This window comes from Mustela erminea, chromosome 10 (assembly GCF_009829155.1).
Source record: "Mustela erminea isolate mMusErm1 chromosome 10, mMusErm1.Pri, whole genome shotgun sequence".
NCBI classification, from domain to species: Eukaryota; Metazoa; Chordata; class Mammalia; order Carnivora; family Mustelidae; genus Mustela; species Mustela erminea.
The window spans coordinates 92000561-92017166 of record NC_045623.1 but is presented as its reverse complement, the minus strand read 5'-3'; the positions used below and the strand labels follow the sequence as shown (position 1 = coordinate 92017166).

The following is a 16606-nucleotide window of genomic DNA, read 5'->3' as shown; positions in this document are numbered from 1 at the left end:
TTGGCAAGGCACGTGATTAGCACCCGAGCCCTGTAATCAGGCCGTGGTAGGGTAGAGGGAGATGCAGCATCCTTGGGCCCCCTTGCCGCATAATGATTTGGAGAACATGGATTTCATTTCAGGTATGCAAAACATGCATGACAAGGGAATGACAGTTCAGCCTGACCTCAAAGCTTCTTTTTCCTATGGGGCCCTGGAAAACAACGACAACGTTTCAGAGATCTACGCTCCCGCCACGCTGCCCGTCATGCAAGAGGAACACAGCTCCGGGGGTGCCTCTGGGGTGCCCTACCGAGTCCTGGAACACACCAAGAAGGAATGAGCCCGCCTTGAAGGAGACTGCATTTCCCTCCATTGATAACTGCTCTCAAGTCAGGCCGACAGTGAGCAGTTCGACCCTGAATTCTCAAGTTTGCCTTTCAAGTTCTTTTTTTTTTTTTTAAACAGAGAACTCTCTAGAAGGGGATCTCGGAGACCCTTTGTCTCTGGCAAAGAATATATTATCTTGGTCTCAGAGGTTTCAGATGACTGGGTGGGGGGTGGGGGGGGATGAAACCTGTATTCCCCCTTCCCCGGGGTTGGAGGGAGTGCAGAGTTCAGACTCTGCCTGGTTCTGTCCAGCCCGCTTGGGAAAGCAGTCATGATCCCTAAGGATGGTAACTGAGCTTCCTCTGGCAGTGACCAAAGATTGCCGTGTTCCTCGGGGCTAAAGCAAGGCAGACATTCCGCTCTCACTTGCCACATCCCGTGAAAGGCTAGAGACCTCAGAATCTAATCTTCCCTTGCCTGATCCTCCCCATCTCACTCATCATTCCACATTTCCACTAACATCTGTGCTGTCATCCCGAAGCATAGTAAGGCCAGCCCTGGGAACATCCTATCATTCACCTGTAGAAAATACACTTCGGCCTTCCAGTGGTCTGTGCCCTTCCGGAGAAAACATGCGTGGTGTGTTTGTATTAGATCTGCTCTGAAAACTAATTTGGTTTTGGTTCTGTGAACTATGTAATTGCTTTTCTCCTCCCAAGCCGCCCCCCCCACGCCGCCCCAGGTTAAGAGTTAAGAGAAGGAGGGAAATAAGGACAGGAGCAGGGGTAATGATGCGTTAGCCCACGAAGGAAGAAAAGTCCCTTTTCATCTTGAAAAAAGTGAATGTGCCACTTACAAAAGGATAGGCAGAAAATCTGGCTGTTTCATGGGTGTGTTCCTGCCCACCAGTGCCCGCTGGGAGGCTTGGGAGTGCTTACTGCAGACAGCCTCCATCCTCTCTCCATCAACCCAAACTTGAATTACTGGTTCATTTCCTTGAAATTGACCGAGACCCTTTGGGTCGCACCATGTGCGTATGTCTGGGAAAGCGGGCATTCTTGGTAAGGGATTGCTGCTTTCTTTCTGGCTACATCCATAACTATCTTCTCCTGGACTGACTATAGACTTCTGAGAATGCCAGAAGGGTTTGCGGACTTGAGCAGAATGATCCCCTAGGGAGTGTGTTTAAAATGCAGATTCCTGCACCCCTACACCCATTCCTCCGTGGGAATGACAGGGAGGAAAAAGAGTCCACATACTTAACGGACAGCAGGGTCATTCTGATGCAGGCGATCCAAGGAGCACACACCTTGAAATTGAGAGAGACGGGCTGTGAAAACCTGGGGCGCCACACCCCTCCTGGAAAGTTGTTATTACCCTAACTTGTTTCCTGTCTAGGGCTCCTTTAGCAGGTCAAATAATTCCCGTAGGATTCGAGGCATTTATCCATCCCATGATTACTACTTCGAACCACCCTTACTGTTTCCCTAGGCACTCTTTAACTAATAGGCGAGATAACAGTGTTAATAGACCAGTGTTGATAGATCATTAACCTTTATGGATTGTGCTTCATACCGATTTACTACCTTGACTTTGAAAACTGGCATCTGTTGCTTGTGATAACCACTTCGGTATTGTGTCTGACATGCCTAAGAAGGCAGCAGACAATGACCTTTTTTCTTCAGGATACATATCCACTCAGTTCAACAATATTTGTGACGCATTTGCTGTGTTTTACTGAGCATTTGGATGGGGGCGCCTGGGTGGCTCAGTTGGTTAAGTGTCTGCCTTTGGCTCAGTCCCCTGTCAGGCTCCCTGCTCAGTGGGAAGTCTGCTACTCCCTCTCCCTCTGCCCCCCTCTCCACTCTTGTGTGTGATCTCTCTCTCTCGCTCGCTCGCTCTCGCTCTTTCAAGTGAATGGGTAAAATCTTTTAAAAAACTAAATAAATAAGCATTTGGATGGTGAGGGCTACAAAGAATAGCCGTGGTCTCTGCCCTGCAGACCCGCAATGGAAGATACAACAGGGAGGGTAGGGGGGTGGGCACAGAGCAACCATGGCCCACAGAAAAAGGATGGTTAAGGAAGCCCTGCTAAAGGTCAGGCCCAAGCCCAGAGCAGGTTATTCAGAACCGAAGATGATTTTGGGGGCACCTGGCTGGCTCATTCGGTTGGGCATGTGACTCTTAATCTCTGGGTCATGAGTTCAAACCCCATGTGTGGTATAGATTTAAAATATTAAATCTAAATTTAAATAGTTAATTTTCTAAATTTAAAATACTTAAAAATGTTTTAAATTTTTAAATTAATTAATTAAAAAACAAAAAGAACTGGTGATGATTCGGGCTTTGCTCATCAATGGGGGCAAATCTTGCAAAGATGTGAGTAGGGTGACCACCTCCCTCTGCCCCCATCAGAGGGGCCAGCATTTGCAAAGGGGCAGAGATGGGGAGTGGGTGTTGGCAAAGAAAAGAGGGATAGAGAGGATGGTGGGAGATAAGCTGGAAAGATAAGCAGTGGATGCTCATGGAGGCCTCGAATGCCAGCCAGAGGAGATCAAGGTGTATCTCAGAGAGCATGGGAGCCATTGATGATTCATAAGAGAGAACAGCAGGATCAACACTGATTGGAAAAGAAGCTTTATGCAGAGTATAGGGAATTATACTCTATATAGGGACAGTAAAAGTCACTTTTCAAGGTCAAGCTGTAAGCCCACCAGAACAAAACAAAAAAGAATTAAAACCTGATTTTGCTGTTCTTCAGATTTTCCAAGTGACTTTTCTAAGGTGGGCAGGATGAGGGCAGAGTGGATGAATGAAAGATAAGCAGGGGCGCCTGGGGGCTCCGTCATGAAGCATCTGCCTTCGGCTCAGGTCATGATCCTGGCGTCCTGGGATCGAGCCCCTCATTGGGCTCCCTGCTCGGCAGGAAGCCTGCTTCTCCCTCTCCCACTGCTGCTCCCCCTTCTTATGCGCTCGCTCTCTCTCTCTCTCTCTCTCAATTAAATAAATAAATAAAATCTTTTTTTAAAAAAAGGAAGGAAGGTGAGCAGGGAAGCCATCTCAGTATGTCAGACCAGGTGATCATTCTGGGGTTTTATGTGCTCCAACCTCACTCCGCCCATTCCCATTTTTCTGGTTATGCGCTTTTTGGTCTCGAGCCAGGCAAGAATGAGAGGAATGGATAAAAGCGTGTTTCAGTTTCAGGTCAGCTGACTGTCATGTTTTCGGTACCACCAGCCCCCATCTCTGGGGCCTGGGCCGCCTCTGCCTGCTGGTTGTGGGTGATGGCATTGTCCTCTGAAGCTGAGCACAGCAAGTCTGAGCAGAGAGCACAGGACAGTTTCCTGATGGGAAGCCGGGATAGGCCCCTGGGGACTCTGGGAGAGCAGCCAATCTGGGGCCTTGGACTCCAGAGTTCTGAGTCTGTCTGGGGCTATCTTCTCCCACCCTTTGTCTCCAAGTAGAAATGGACTGTTTACTGGTGGCACTTGCTGTTAGGACAGGGGACATGGCGGGGATATCAACTTTTTACTCACAGCCCGGTGTCTTTATTTTTTTTCTCCTGGCTCTGAGATTCCCAAGTCCTCTGGAATGCTCCAAGCCATGTTAAGAAGCATGCCTCTCTCTCTTTCCTAGCAGCCAGTACCTAAAGCAAGGTCACCAAACTTGGGTTCAAACTTCCCATTGCTCCCTGGGCTTCCTCTCTGCACTCCACTCTGTCCGCCTCTTCTAAAGACTGGCACTCTGGGTTCTCTAATCAGACATTAGAACCAGTTCTAAGACTGGTCCCAGTGGGCTTTAATGAGAGCTCAGACCCTCCCCAGACCCCTCCCTTGAAGACGCATCTGATGAGGCCATTGCATTAAACTTCAGGTCACGTGGGGTCTTTGCAGCATGAAACTGATTGCTGGGTAGGGAAGAGAGGACCGACCTTTCCGCTGCTTTTCCGGGGGAAACCAGCCAGCTTGGTGGTACTGGTATACACAGGACATCCATCAGGGTAGAACTGGAGACCCTCCACCCCGCCTTCTTGTGAATTCCATATCTGGTCCAACGGTGGCTGATGGGCAAAAAAAAAGAAAAAAAGAACTGCGTGTTTCTCTGAGAAGCTGTGTAACTGAAGTCACCTTAGAATATATTCCATGTGGATGCTTATATTTTGTTAACTCCATGACTGATATAGCATGTCTTATTTTTCAAAAAATGTGTGTGTTAGGTGCAAATAACATTATAAAGTGGTATTTAATTAAAAAAAGACCATGTGACACCTATTTAGTTCGAGTCTTATGTTTGGCTAATTCTTTCTAAAGTTGTTGGGAATAGTGCTGTCCAGCAGAACTTTCAGCAGTGAAGGAAAGTTCTGTTCTGTGTCTGCTGCCAAGGACCGCAGCCACTAACCACATGTGGCTATCGAGCGGTTTAAATGTGGCAAGTGCATCCTAGACACTAGATTTTTAATTTTATTTAAATTTAATTAGATTCGAATACCACACATAGCTAGTAGCTCCTGTAGTAATACGGTCCTAGAGATGCCCATGATTGCAGTGAAGGCTAAATTAAACTCTTTTTTGTTTTTCCTGCAGTAGTTATGGCTATAGACTCTGTAGCTAATTGCTTAAGTTTGATTCCAACTCCATTATTAGCTGTGTGGCAATGGCAAGTTACTGGTAACTCTCTAAGCCTCATCTGTGACATCTGTGAGATAGGGACAGGAACAGGATCAACCTAAGGGTTATTATGAGGCTCAGATGAGCTAAGAGGTGTGAAGTCTTGCAACTATGTTTAGCATCCCATCAGGTTGTTACATTATGCTGAAGCAATGGGGGCGTCCTGACCGCAGGAGCTTCTGTCCCCAGGAGTTGAGGTCATTCGACTTCCCGTTGTGCATGTCTTGGCCCACCTCCTTGTGTGACTGGACTTTATGGAGGCTGCGCAATTAGTAAGTCAGTTTTTAGCCCCTCCCCTCTCCCGGGGTTGGAGGGCGGGGCTGAAAAATCCCATCTTCTAATCAGGATTTGGCTTTTCTAGTGAGCAGCCCACCCAGGAGCCATCCAAGAGCCCACCCCGCATTGCCTCTGTAGAACAAAATATGCAGGGTGCCTGGGTGGCTCAGTCAGTTGGGCATCTGCCTTTGGCTCGGGTTATGATTCCGGGGTCCCTGGATCAAGCCCCACTTCAGGCTCCCTGCTCACTGGGGAGTCTGCTTCTCCCTCTCCCCATGCCCCTCCCCCTGCTCATGCTTGATCTCTCGCTCTCCCTCAAATAAATAAATAAAATCTTTAAAAAAAAAAAAAAAGAACAAAATACACTCCTAGTGCTCGTATCAGTCACAAACTTACAAAGTTCAGGGGCCCTAAGTCAGGAACAAGATCAAAGACAATTTTAGAACGAGAGTTGCTCTGAGTGTTCTTACCACTGAGGAAATCACAAGGGTTTTAAGAGCTCTGTGCCAGCGACAGGGTGCAGAGACCAATATGTGCATTTTCCGTTATCTCACAGCACCCTTATAAAAAGAGAGCTCCCTCGCCCCTTCCGTCAAGTGAGGACACAGCAAGAAGACCTGAACCAGGGAGCAGGTTCTCACTAGACTGAACCTGCTGGCACCTTGATCTTGGAATTCCCAGCCTCCCGTACTGTGAGAACTAAATGTTCATTTGTTGAAGCCACCCAGTGTATGGAAGTGTTTGTTAACAGCAGCCTGAATGGACCAAGAGGCCAGTATAATGAGAGAAGATTCTCATCGCGGGGCAAACATTGCAGGCTGCCTTCTCTTGTTGACGCAGAAATGTGGATATTCAAGAGCGCACCCTAGAAACAGTCATGTGCTTAATTCTCAAGATTACTTTATAAGTTAAAACAAAACACAACAAAACCTCCGCAAAGCCCATCTTTAGTTCCCCAGAAACCTGTTGGTCATGAAAACAACAGGACCAGAAATCTATCTTTGCAGGAGTCCCTTGCACTCTGATGTGTGTAAGCATCCCAGACTGATTCAAGCAACTACATAGGTGACTTATCCTTTTGCCAAAATGTCATCTTCTACCGAAATGTTCAAGTCACAGACATTTCCCTTCACGTGAATGACACAAAGTGTCTTTGCATGTGTTTATACACATTTGTGTTTCCTTTTCTGTGAACTGTCCACAGTCTTGGCCCACAGTCTATGGCTCTGTGGGCCTCTGGGGGCCTTGAACATACTATTTGTATTTTGAGTTGATCAACCCTTTCTTTGTGATGTGAACTGAAAATAGTCCCCAAAGTTTGCTATTTGCTTTTTGATTTGCTTATAGTTTTTTTATTTTTTTGCTATGAGAAAAACCTTTTTTGTTTGTTTTATGTATTTTATTTTACATACAATCCAATTATTTCTAAAAAAATATGCCCTTTTAGGAGCACCCGGGTGGCACAGTCTGTTAAGCGTCTGACGTTTGGTTTCAGCTCAGGTTGTGATCTCAGTTTTGTGGGATCAAGCGCCATGTAGGGCTCTGTGCTCAGTGGGGAGTCTGCTTGGGATTCTTTCTCCCCCTGCCCCTTTACCCTCTCAAAATAAATAAATCTTTTAAATTTTTTTTTAAAAATATGTCCTTTTCTATGTATTTTATAAACATAACTGAATTGAGATGCTATCTCTATAATATTTTAGATTTCTCTATTTTTCTGGACTCTCCACTCTGTTCCACTGAACTGTCTGCCTATCCATTCACCATTGATACACTGTTTAAATTATTGAGGGTTTTAACTGAGGCTGTGCTTCCGTATCTGGTAGGGCAAGTCTCCTATCATTGTTCTTACTCATACTTCATATTTTACCAAATAAGGACATCGAAAGAAAAAAAAATACCCTACCATATTACCAGTTCATTAAAACAGGATATTGACACCCAAATGGTAAGAAGAGCAAAATCTCACAGTAACGGATAATCCTTTAAGCTGAATAATTTAGCTTTTTGAAAAACTGCAGGACAGTGTCGTGATTGGCCTCATTTGGTTGCAGGCCCATTAGATGATACTGGCATTAGGGAACCAGAGTTGGTTTGTGACTCAAATGTGGGGTTGCACATGTTGGGAAAGGGGGGCCCTCAGAGGGATTTGCCAGCCAGTTAGCTCCAGGCATGGGACTAGAACCCAGGTCTTCAGATCTCCGGCCTCTTCCTCTTCTGCCGCAGCGTTAAGTCCCACCACAGCCTATGCTCCACAACCACCGCCATTTCTTGAGCTCATCCTCTAACCGCATTGTCTCGTTCCCTCCTTGCAACAGCTCTGCAAGGAAGCTGCTCGGTCCTTGTTTTACAGACACAGAAACAGAGGCTCAAAGAAGTTCAGCCATTTGCTCAGGGCCACTTGGTGTGTAAGTGGCAGAACCTGGATTCAAACCCAGATATAACTGACCCCAGAGTCTCTGGGTATTTTAAAGATTTTATTTATTTATTTATGTGTCAGAGAGAGAGAGAGAGAAGGCACAAGCAGGCAGAGCAGCAGGCAGAGGCAGAGAGAAAAGCAGGCTCCTTTATGAGCAAGGAGCCCAATGTGGGACTCGATTCCAGGACCCTGGGATCATGACCTGAGCCAAAGGCAGCAGCTTAACTGACTAAGCCACCCAGGCATCCCTCTCTCCATGTATTTTAAATCCAGTGCTTGCTATCTCAATAGGCAATAATGCTTTTACTTCTCAATACTTTATTCATTGTTCAGCATTGAGTGTAACTGTCCCTGAGTGTGCAGTGGTGTGAGAGCATCGGCTTGTCCATCTTCACGGTGGCCTGGGACATGCCATCTTTCTTTCCTTTGGAGCACTTAGTACCTAAGTAAATCAATCAGGGCCCAGTCAGGAGACCAGAACCACACCCATTACTGGAAAAGAGAACTGAACAGAAAGAGTTGGTAATTAGGTAGCAGAAAGGGGATGGAGAGAATGCCGAGGTATCATAGAGGCAACAACCAAGGGCTGGGGGAAGATGAGGAAGAGGTTGGAATTATTAAAACTTAGATGTTCTGTCTAAAGGAGGGGCCCTTGCGAAGCCGAACCTCAGAGATGTTGAAACCAAGGCTGGTACCATGTCTCTGGGTTGGAGGAGAGGTCTGATGGAATTGGGACCCAACCCATGAGGCCATGGACAGCCCCAGCTCACTTCCTCAGAGATTTAAAAAAAAAAAAAAAAAATCACCCCTCACATTCAGGGGACAGTAGGCCTTGGTTTGGGTCCACAGATCCAGACAACTGCGAAGGAGATCCACACCAACTCTCCACAGAAAGCAAGACAGCTCTTTATTCCTAACTGGGAGCTGGTGATCAAGAATCACAAGGCATTTGAGGAAACCCATCAGCACTAAAGGGAAAGACAAATGAGTGAGATGAAACAGAAGACAGGATACTGTAGACAAAGAGGGCCATGGTCCACAAGGGTTCTTTAAATTATTATCTCGATTTTTATGTATGCTTGAAATTTTCATCATAAAACATGGGAAAATTTTTTTTTAAGTGAAAGAGGGTTTTTGAGCACTGATTATGTGCTAGGTACCTTCATGCACCAATGAACAAAAGGGAGAGTCCATGTGAAGGAGTCAGCACGAGGCACATATTATGAGAAGAGTTAGTATGAGTTAGTATGAGAGTGTTAGAGTGCAGGGAGCCATGAGGAAATGCCACAGGGTCAGGACTAAGGAGGAGGCGAGAGAACCAGGGCAAGCCTTGGAAGCAGGGAGGGTGGCCCCAGAGCGTGGGCCTAGCCTGACCCAGTGTCCAGGTGGGCCATGAGGAAAGAAAAGAGTTCAGAGGAAGGCAGAGACCAAAGATTTTTCCAATCTAAACTAGGATGGCTGCAGAGCCAGCTCCCCAACTTCCAGAACCCAGCGCAAAGTGAAAATGCAGGGATCCCTTGCTCAAAGAGCAGGAAAATTACCATCAAAGGCACAACTTTTTACCATTCATTTTTTATTTCATGCAATACCCATTTAAAAAAAAAAAAAGATTTTATTTATTTATTTGACAGAGATCACAAGTAAGCAGAGAGGCAGGCAGAGAGAGAGGGAGGGAGAAGCAGACTCCCCACGGAGCAGAGAGCCCAACTCGGGTCATCTTGACCTGAGCCGAAGGCAGGGGCTTTAACCCACTGAGCCACCCAGGCGCCCGCAATACCCATTTTAAATGTAAGCAGAAGAGCACTTCTCTTGTATGGGAATCGCGGATATTAGAGACGTCTCGTACTTCATCGCCTATACATGAAGACGTATTTTGTTCTTATCAGGACAGTAGAAAGCCTGCACAAGGCGAACTCAACTGTTGGTATTTTCACTTCTTGATATGCACACATTCTACCCCTTCCTGAGTGGGATTAGTGGCCCTACACGAAGAGGCCAGAGAGACAGCTCGCCCTCTCCCTACCATGTGAGGGCGCGGAAGAAGACGGCCATCACCAGACAGAGGGCGGGTCATCAGGACCCGACCACGCTGGCGCCCTGACTGTGGGCTTCCAGCCTCCAGAACTGAGAAATCGATGTCTGTTCTTGATAAGCCACCTGCTTTATGGTATTTTATTATAGCAACCAGAACCGATTAAGACAGCAAGTCATTAAGCTATTTTCTCTCGGCTCCAAACCTGCCCTTCTCGGGGAAGGCATTGGGATGCTGGGGCTGGAACCCCACACGCCACCTTTCCGCTGGGCCAGCTGCCCCCTGCCCGCCTGTGAGGGGAACCAAGAGGCTGCAGGAAGAAGGGGCTGCTCCTTCCTATTTCCTGTCCCTGTGCGCATCTTCCAGGGACACTCCCTCCCCTCGCAGAGCAGCAATGGAGTCTAGTTTTCCAGTTCTTTCCAACACTTGCACGAGCAGCTTCGTGGCCCCCACTCCCCAGAGACATCAGCATGCCCTCTTCCAGGTGGGGTGCCCAACTAGATGGGGCACCTCCTCTTGCTTTGTTTCAACGGCTTTATTGACATAATTCACACACCATGCAACACGCTCTTTAAATTATACACCCCTGGGTGGCTCAGTGGGTTGAGCCTCTGCCTTCAGCTCAGGTCATGATCTCAGGGTCCTGGGATCGAGTCCCAACAACGGTCTCTCTGCTCAGCAGGGGGCCTGCTTCTCCTCCATCTCTCTCACCTGCCTCTCTGCCTACTTGTGATCGCTCTGTCAAATAAATAAATAAAATATTTTAAAAAAATTTTTTTTAAATTATACAACTCAATGGTTTTTAGTCTATCCACACATATGTGTGACTGTCATCACAGTCCATTGGAGAACATTTTCATCCCCTCCAAAAGAAACAGTGAAATGCACACACGTAGGCGAGGATGTGGAGCCGTGGGAACCCTCGTGCACCTGCAGCGGGAGGAATGTAAAATGTGCAGCCCCTATGGCAAACCTTGCGGTGATTTCTCCCAAAACTAAAACTAGATTGCCAGGTGATCCAGAAAGTCCCCTTCTGGGCATATATACGAAAGAACTGAAAGCAGGGACTCAGATATGAACACACCTAGGTTCAGAGTAACTTTCTTCAAGACAGCTTAAAGATGGAAGGCGCTCAAGCCATCCATCAGTGGACCAGTGGACAGATGACATGTGGTGCCCGCGTGGATTACTCGGCCTGAAAAGGAAGGACATACTGACACATGGCCAGACTTTGCGGACAGTGTGCTGAGTAAATAAGCCAGACACAAGAGGACAAATACTGTGTGATGCTACTGGTATGAGGAGCCGCTAATCCCCCCGCTTTGTTTTTTTAGATTTTATTTATTTGACAGAGAGAGATCACAAGTAGGCAGAGGTAGGCAAAGAGAGGAGGAAGCAGGCTCCCCGCTGAGCAGAGAGCCTGATGCGGGACTCAATCCCAGGACCCTGAGATCATGACCTGAGCTGAAGGCAGAGGCTCAACCCACTGAGCCTTTCAATAAACTGTTTGAGCCTCAAAACTGTCTTCGGAGGGAGGTACCACTGTTATTTCCATGTAGCTGAAGAGAAAAGTGTGTGATATTTGCTCAAGGTTCAACAACTAGTCAGTAGCACAAGCCAGATGTGAGTGCAGTTTTCCAAAGACTTTTAGGGAATATGCCTGCCGTCCTGAGATTGGCTCTCTGGAATCCTGCTGCAGTTTGAGGGGTGTGGGAAGAGGGAGAGAGGAAGGAGGTGGTATAAAATGGTAAAACTTTTCTGAAATGTATTTGAAAATATCCATGCCCTGACATTCTCTTCCAGAAAAGAAAACTACAATGATCAAAAGTTTTTATTAAGAGCTGGATCCATGAAACAGAAGAAATAACCAGAAATATATATGTACTGTGTTTTTATTTTTAATTTTTTTAAGATTTTATTTATTTCTTTACTTATTTGAGAGAGAGAGAGAAAACATGAGAGGAGAGAGGTCAGTGGGAGGAGCAAACTCCCCGCTGAGCAGAGAGCCAGATGTGGAACTCAATCCCAGGACTTTAGGTTCATGACCTGACCCGAAGGCAGTTGCTTAACCAACTGAGCCACCCAGGCGCCCTGTGTTTTTATATATACTAAATTGTATACATACAAGCAGTGGGTTAAATGGATCCTTTAATCATTAATGTTACAATCATTGAAAAAAGAACTTAAGGGGCGCCTGAGTGGTTTAATAGGTAGAGCATAGGACTCTTGATCTCAGGGTTATGAGTTCAAACCCCACATTAGGTGCAGAAATTACTTAAAGATTTTTAAAATATCTATAAAAAAAGAATTTAAGTCAGAGTCTTACCTCATATTTTTACACTGAAATAAATTTCACTTGAACTAAAGTGGTAAATATAAAAAATAGAAATCATCCCCCAAAATGAAGGTCCCTATTAATGAGATGCCTGTAAGAAAGAAAGCGAGGGAAGAAATTATGAGGGTAAAAGATACATTTACCTTCAAACGAAACTTTAAAAACATCTATATATCAAAGAAGAAGAACAAGAAGGAGAAGAAAGAAAAAATTCAAAAGGAAAGACACAAACTAAGAAAAATGCCAACAGGGGCACACGGGGGGCACAGGCAGTTGAGTGTCCAACTTTTGGTTTCAGCTCAGGTCATGGTCTCAGGGTCATCAGACTGAGCCCTGTGTCAGGTTCTGGGATCAGCAAGGACTCTACTTGAGACACTCCCTCTTCCTCTGTCCCTCCTGTCCACCACTCTCTCTATCTCAAATAAATAAATCTTAAAAAAAAAAAAAAAGAAAATGTCAACAAGTATGATCATCACAGGATTACTACCTTCAGTATAGATGTTCTTACAATCAATCATACAATGTTGATAGCTCATAATTACACATGAAAAAATGTTCATCCTCTCCAGTAGTCAAGATGTCACGGAGTTATTTCTGCTGACCAAACAGGAAAGGCTTTTAAAATTTAATACAAAATACGATGTTATTAACGATGTGGTAAGATGTACACTGAGGATGTGGGAGTATATGATTTGTACAACTTATTGAAACGCATTTTGTCAATTTCCAAGAAGAGTTTTACAAATGTTCATGCCTCTTTGCCTAGTAACCTCTTCTGGGAAATTTGCTAAGGGAAAAAAATCATAAATGTAACAGTATATTTATATATAAAGTATACTTATATATATATAAGTATATATATATATATATATTTGTTGAGGGCATCTGGGGAGCTCAGTTGGTCAAGCAGCTGACTGTTGATTTCAGCTCAGATCAAGATCTCAGGGTCCTGGGATCAAGCTCTCCATCAGCCTCTGTGCTCAGCAGGGAGTCAGCTTATGGTTCTCTTTCCCTTTTCTTCTGCCCCTCCTCCATCCCACATGGGTGCACACTCGTGCTCTCTCTCTCTCAAATAAATAAATCTTTTTTTTAAAGGCGCTTGTTGTTTAGTTAATTATAGAAGAGAAAGTCCTAAAAAAAACTTGGTTCCAACAATGAACGATTAGATGAATAATGGAATATACACAATGTAATATCACATAGCCATCAAAAAACATACTTCAGAATAGTATCTTACAACACAAAGAAACCTTGCAATGTAATGTGAAGCAAAATAAGTGGGAGATCCAAACTGAATGATTCTAATGATATATCTCATCTTACTAAAGAGATTGGAAGGAAACATACCAAAATATTGAATAGTGGTTCTCCCTAGACCATGAGGTTGTGAGTGATTTTCATATTTATCCTTTGTTTTCAAATTATCTATATAGGGAAGACTAATTTTTATAATGGGAAAATTAAAAATATCAAAAATACACACGATGCATGGCCCAACCAACGCTGAATGTGGTGCTAGTAAGAAGGTCCACTCCTCCCATAAGCGACTGGATCCTGTTGCAACTCTCTTGTTGGGGGCATGACTGATTTTCCAGGAGCAGGAGACAAATGAGGATGTTATGAGGGAAGCTGGTTAATTTAAGGCTCTTCAGTAAAAGGTACCATCTGTGAGGCAAATCCCATAGGAGATCTAGAGTGTGTGGCAGACTGGGAATTTGAATATCTAGTAAACCCAGGTGCACATTAATGAGTCTGATGGGTGGAAGGGAGAAGATAGAGAGAGACCAATTGAATGGGCAGGCAGGCTTCTATCTTCAGTCCTCTTCCTTTTTCATTATGTGCTCTCCCATAATCAGAAGCAGCTCTATTTCCACCCTCCCTTCCTCTCTTCCACATTTATTGAGCACTTACTAGTATCAGAACCTGATATTGTTAAAGGAGCTAACGATATATCAATGAACAGACTAGATGGTGGGACGACTTAAAGGGTCTGTCAGTGGGGATTTGGTTTGGCTGTGATAGACACCTAACAGTATTTCTCTCCCAAGTGAAGGCAGTCAAGATATAGGCAACTCAGGGCTGGCATGGCAGTTCCAGTATCACAAGGGATTCAGGCTCCTCATCTTTTTGATCCACCATCTCAGCATTCAATCTTCAGGGTCACCTCTTGATCCAAAATGGCTGCTGGGGCTCCAGCCATCACATTCACATCACAGGCTAGAAGAAAGAGAAATGGTAGAAGAGCAAAGAGGGACCTCTTCCCTGCTAAGTCAGCTTCTTTTTGCTCATATCTCATTGGGCAAAATTAAATCATACATAGCTGCAAGAGAGGCAAAATATTGCTGCCTTGAATAAAATTTAATTATAAACTGATTATAAACCAACTAGTATTTACTGAGCATGTGTTCTGTGTCTGGCACTTTATAAAACAACCTTGCAAAGCAGGTATCATTGATGCCATATGATGCACGAGAAAAGTAAGGTTTAGTAGGTTTAATGAGCCTTCTCAGTGACCACAGAACTATTTAATAGTGGAGCTGACCCCCTAAATCCCAGGCTCTTTCCACTATATTTTGCTACATTTCCATAAGCAATTCAAAGGGTAAAAGAAAGTTCCTCAGTCTTGTCCTTATCCATATTTAAAGACAGGCCACTTTTTTTTTTTCTATTTAAAATACATTGAGGGGGCCCCTGAGTGGTTCAGTCAGTTAAGCGTCTGCCTTTGGCTCAGGTCATGATCCCAGGGTCCTAGGATCGTGTCCCACCTTGGGCTCCTTGCTAAGCAGGGAACCTGCTTCTCTCTCTGCCTGATGCTTCCCCTGCTTGTGTCCTCTCTCTCTCTAAAAATAAGTAAATAAAATCTTTTTTTTTTTTTAAAGATTTATTGGACAGAGAGATCACAAGTAGAGAGGCAGGCAGAGAGAGAGAGAGAGAGAGAGAGAGAAGCAGACTCCCTTCTGAGCAGAGAGCCGGACGCGGGACTCGGTCCCAGGACCCCGAGATCATGACCTGAGCCAAAGGCAGCGGCTTAACCCACTGAGCCACCCAGGCGCCCCAAAATCTTTTTTTTTTTTTAAGGGAGTTAAAAAAAAAAAAAAAAGAATCCATTGATATCGTGCAGCCAACGAAGAGTCGAGGTAGATCTGTATAAAAGCAGGGCCGTGGCCTGTTTCGTTCCCTGCTATATTCCCAATGCCCTGACCAGTGCCTGGCAAGTGGCAGATATCCAATAAGTATGTGTTGAATGTACAGTGTGGACAGAAATTTCCCATAAGCCCTGAATGTGCTCTCATGCCCCTTTCTACTCAATCTAACCCCTCAGAAGTAGAAACTATTCTGATTGTATCACCAGAGATGAGTTTTGCCTTCTCTTGAATGTCTTATGAATGGAATGACATCCACAACTCTTTGGTATCTGGTTTCTTTTGCTCAACCATTTTTTTTTTTTTTTTGAGATGCATCTATGTTGCTGTGGGTATCAGTAGTTCATTCCTTTTTATGACTGTGTACTATTTCCTTGTTTGATTATACCATAGTTTCTCCATTCTTCTTTTGACAGATATTTGGAATATTTCCAGTTTTAGGATATTACAAATGAAAATATTAAGAGCAGTGTGTGTGTATACCTACACTTACATTTCTCTGGAGTGTCTAAGTAGGAGCAGAATTTCTGGGTCATAGGGGAGGTGTATATGTAGACTGCTAAACTGGCAAACGATTTCCAAGAATGGCTGTATTTTTTCCACCAGCAATGCATAAATGTGAGAAAGAGATCTTTGACTACTTCTATTACCTCCATAATGACTTCCTAAAAGTATTGACTTTTAAATATAATCAAAGGAGACTCACAAAATTTTGAATGAAATCGCCTGTCTGGAAATTTTCCTGAAAGGCAGGCATTAAGCTGCTAAGAATCAATAGGTTCTGGGGCTCCTGGGTGGCTCAATGGATTGAGCCTCTGCCTTCGGCTCAGGTCATGATCTCAGGGTCCTGGGGTTGAGCCCCACATAGGGCTCTCTGCTCATCGGGGAGCCTGCTTCTCCCTCTCTCTCTCTGCCTGCCTCTCTGCCTACTTGTGATCTCTCTGTCAAATAAATAAATAAAATCTTAAAAAAAAAAAAAAACTTTAAAAAGCATCAACAGGTTCTGCTTGCGTTTCCCAAGACAGCAAAATGCTTCTCCACTTTGCCACAGCCTTCCGTGAACTGAGCCACGAGGGATCAGGTTCTCATTCTCTTTTTTTTCCTCCGCCTGTGACTCAGACCACAGGAGAAGGAGGGAGTGTTAGAAATGCGAAACTGTGTAAAGTTCATTCATAAGAACCACTTATTTTAGGGGTGTTCCCAGCACCTTGCCGGACACAATGGAAAAGAGGAAAGATGTGGAGGTTTCCATTCTTGTTCTCCAGTTGCTTACAACCGAGCTGATGGATACGAGGTGGCAACCCTCTGCCTACCCCGTGAAGACCCGATGCTGTTCTGGATTCTGTTCTTTGCTCTTGCCGCGCTCTACTCCACTACCTCTTCTCATCTCAGCTGAGCGCATGATTTCAACTACGCATCACACCTCCC

General features: G+C 44.9%; 1 protein-coding gene across 2 annotated transcripts in view; it reads left to right on the top strand.

Moving 5' to 3' along the window:
• The window catches only part of NIPAL3 (NIPA like domain containing 3), a 49342-nt gene extending 48320 nt beyond the window's left edge, over positions 1 to 1022 (top strand). For both annotated transcript variants that reach the window (XM_032301703.1, XM_032301702.1), the window contains one exon: positions 123 to 1022. In XM_032301703.1, coding sequence (XP_032157594.1) covers positions 123 to 322 — 200 coding nt within the window. In that variant the 3' untranslated portion in view covers positions 323 to 1022. The remainder of the gene's footprint in view (positions 1 to 122) is intronic.
• The last annotated feature ends 15584 nt before the right edge of the window (positions 1023 to 16606 follow it).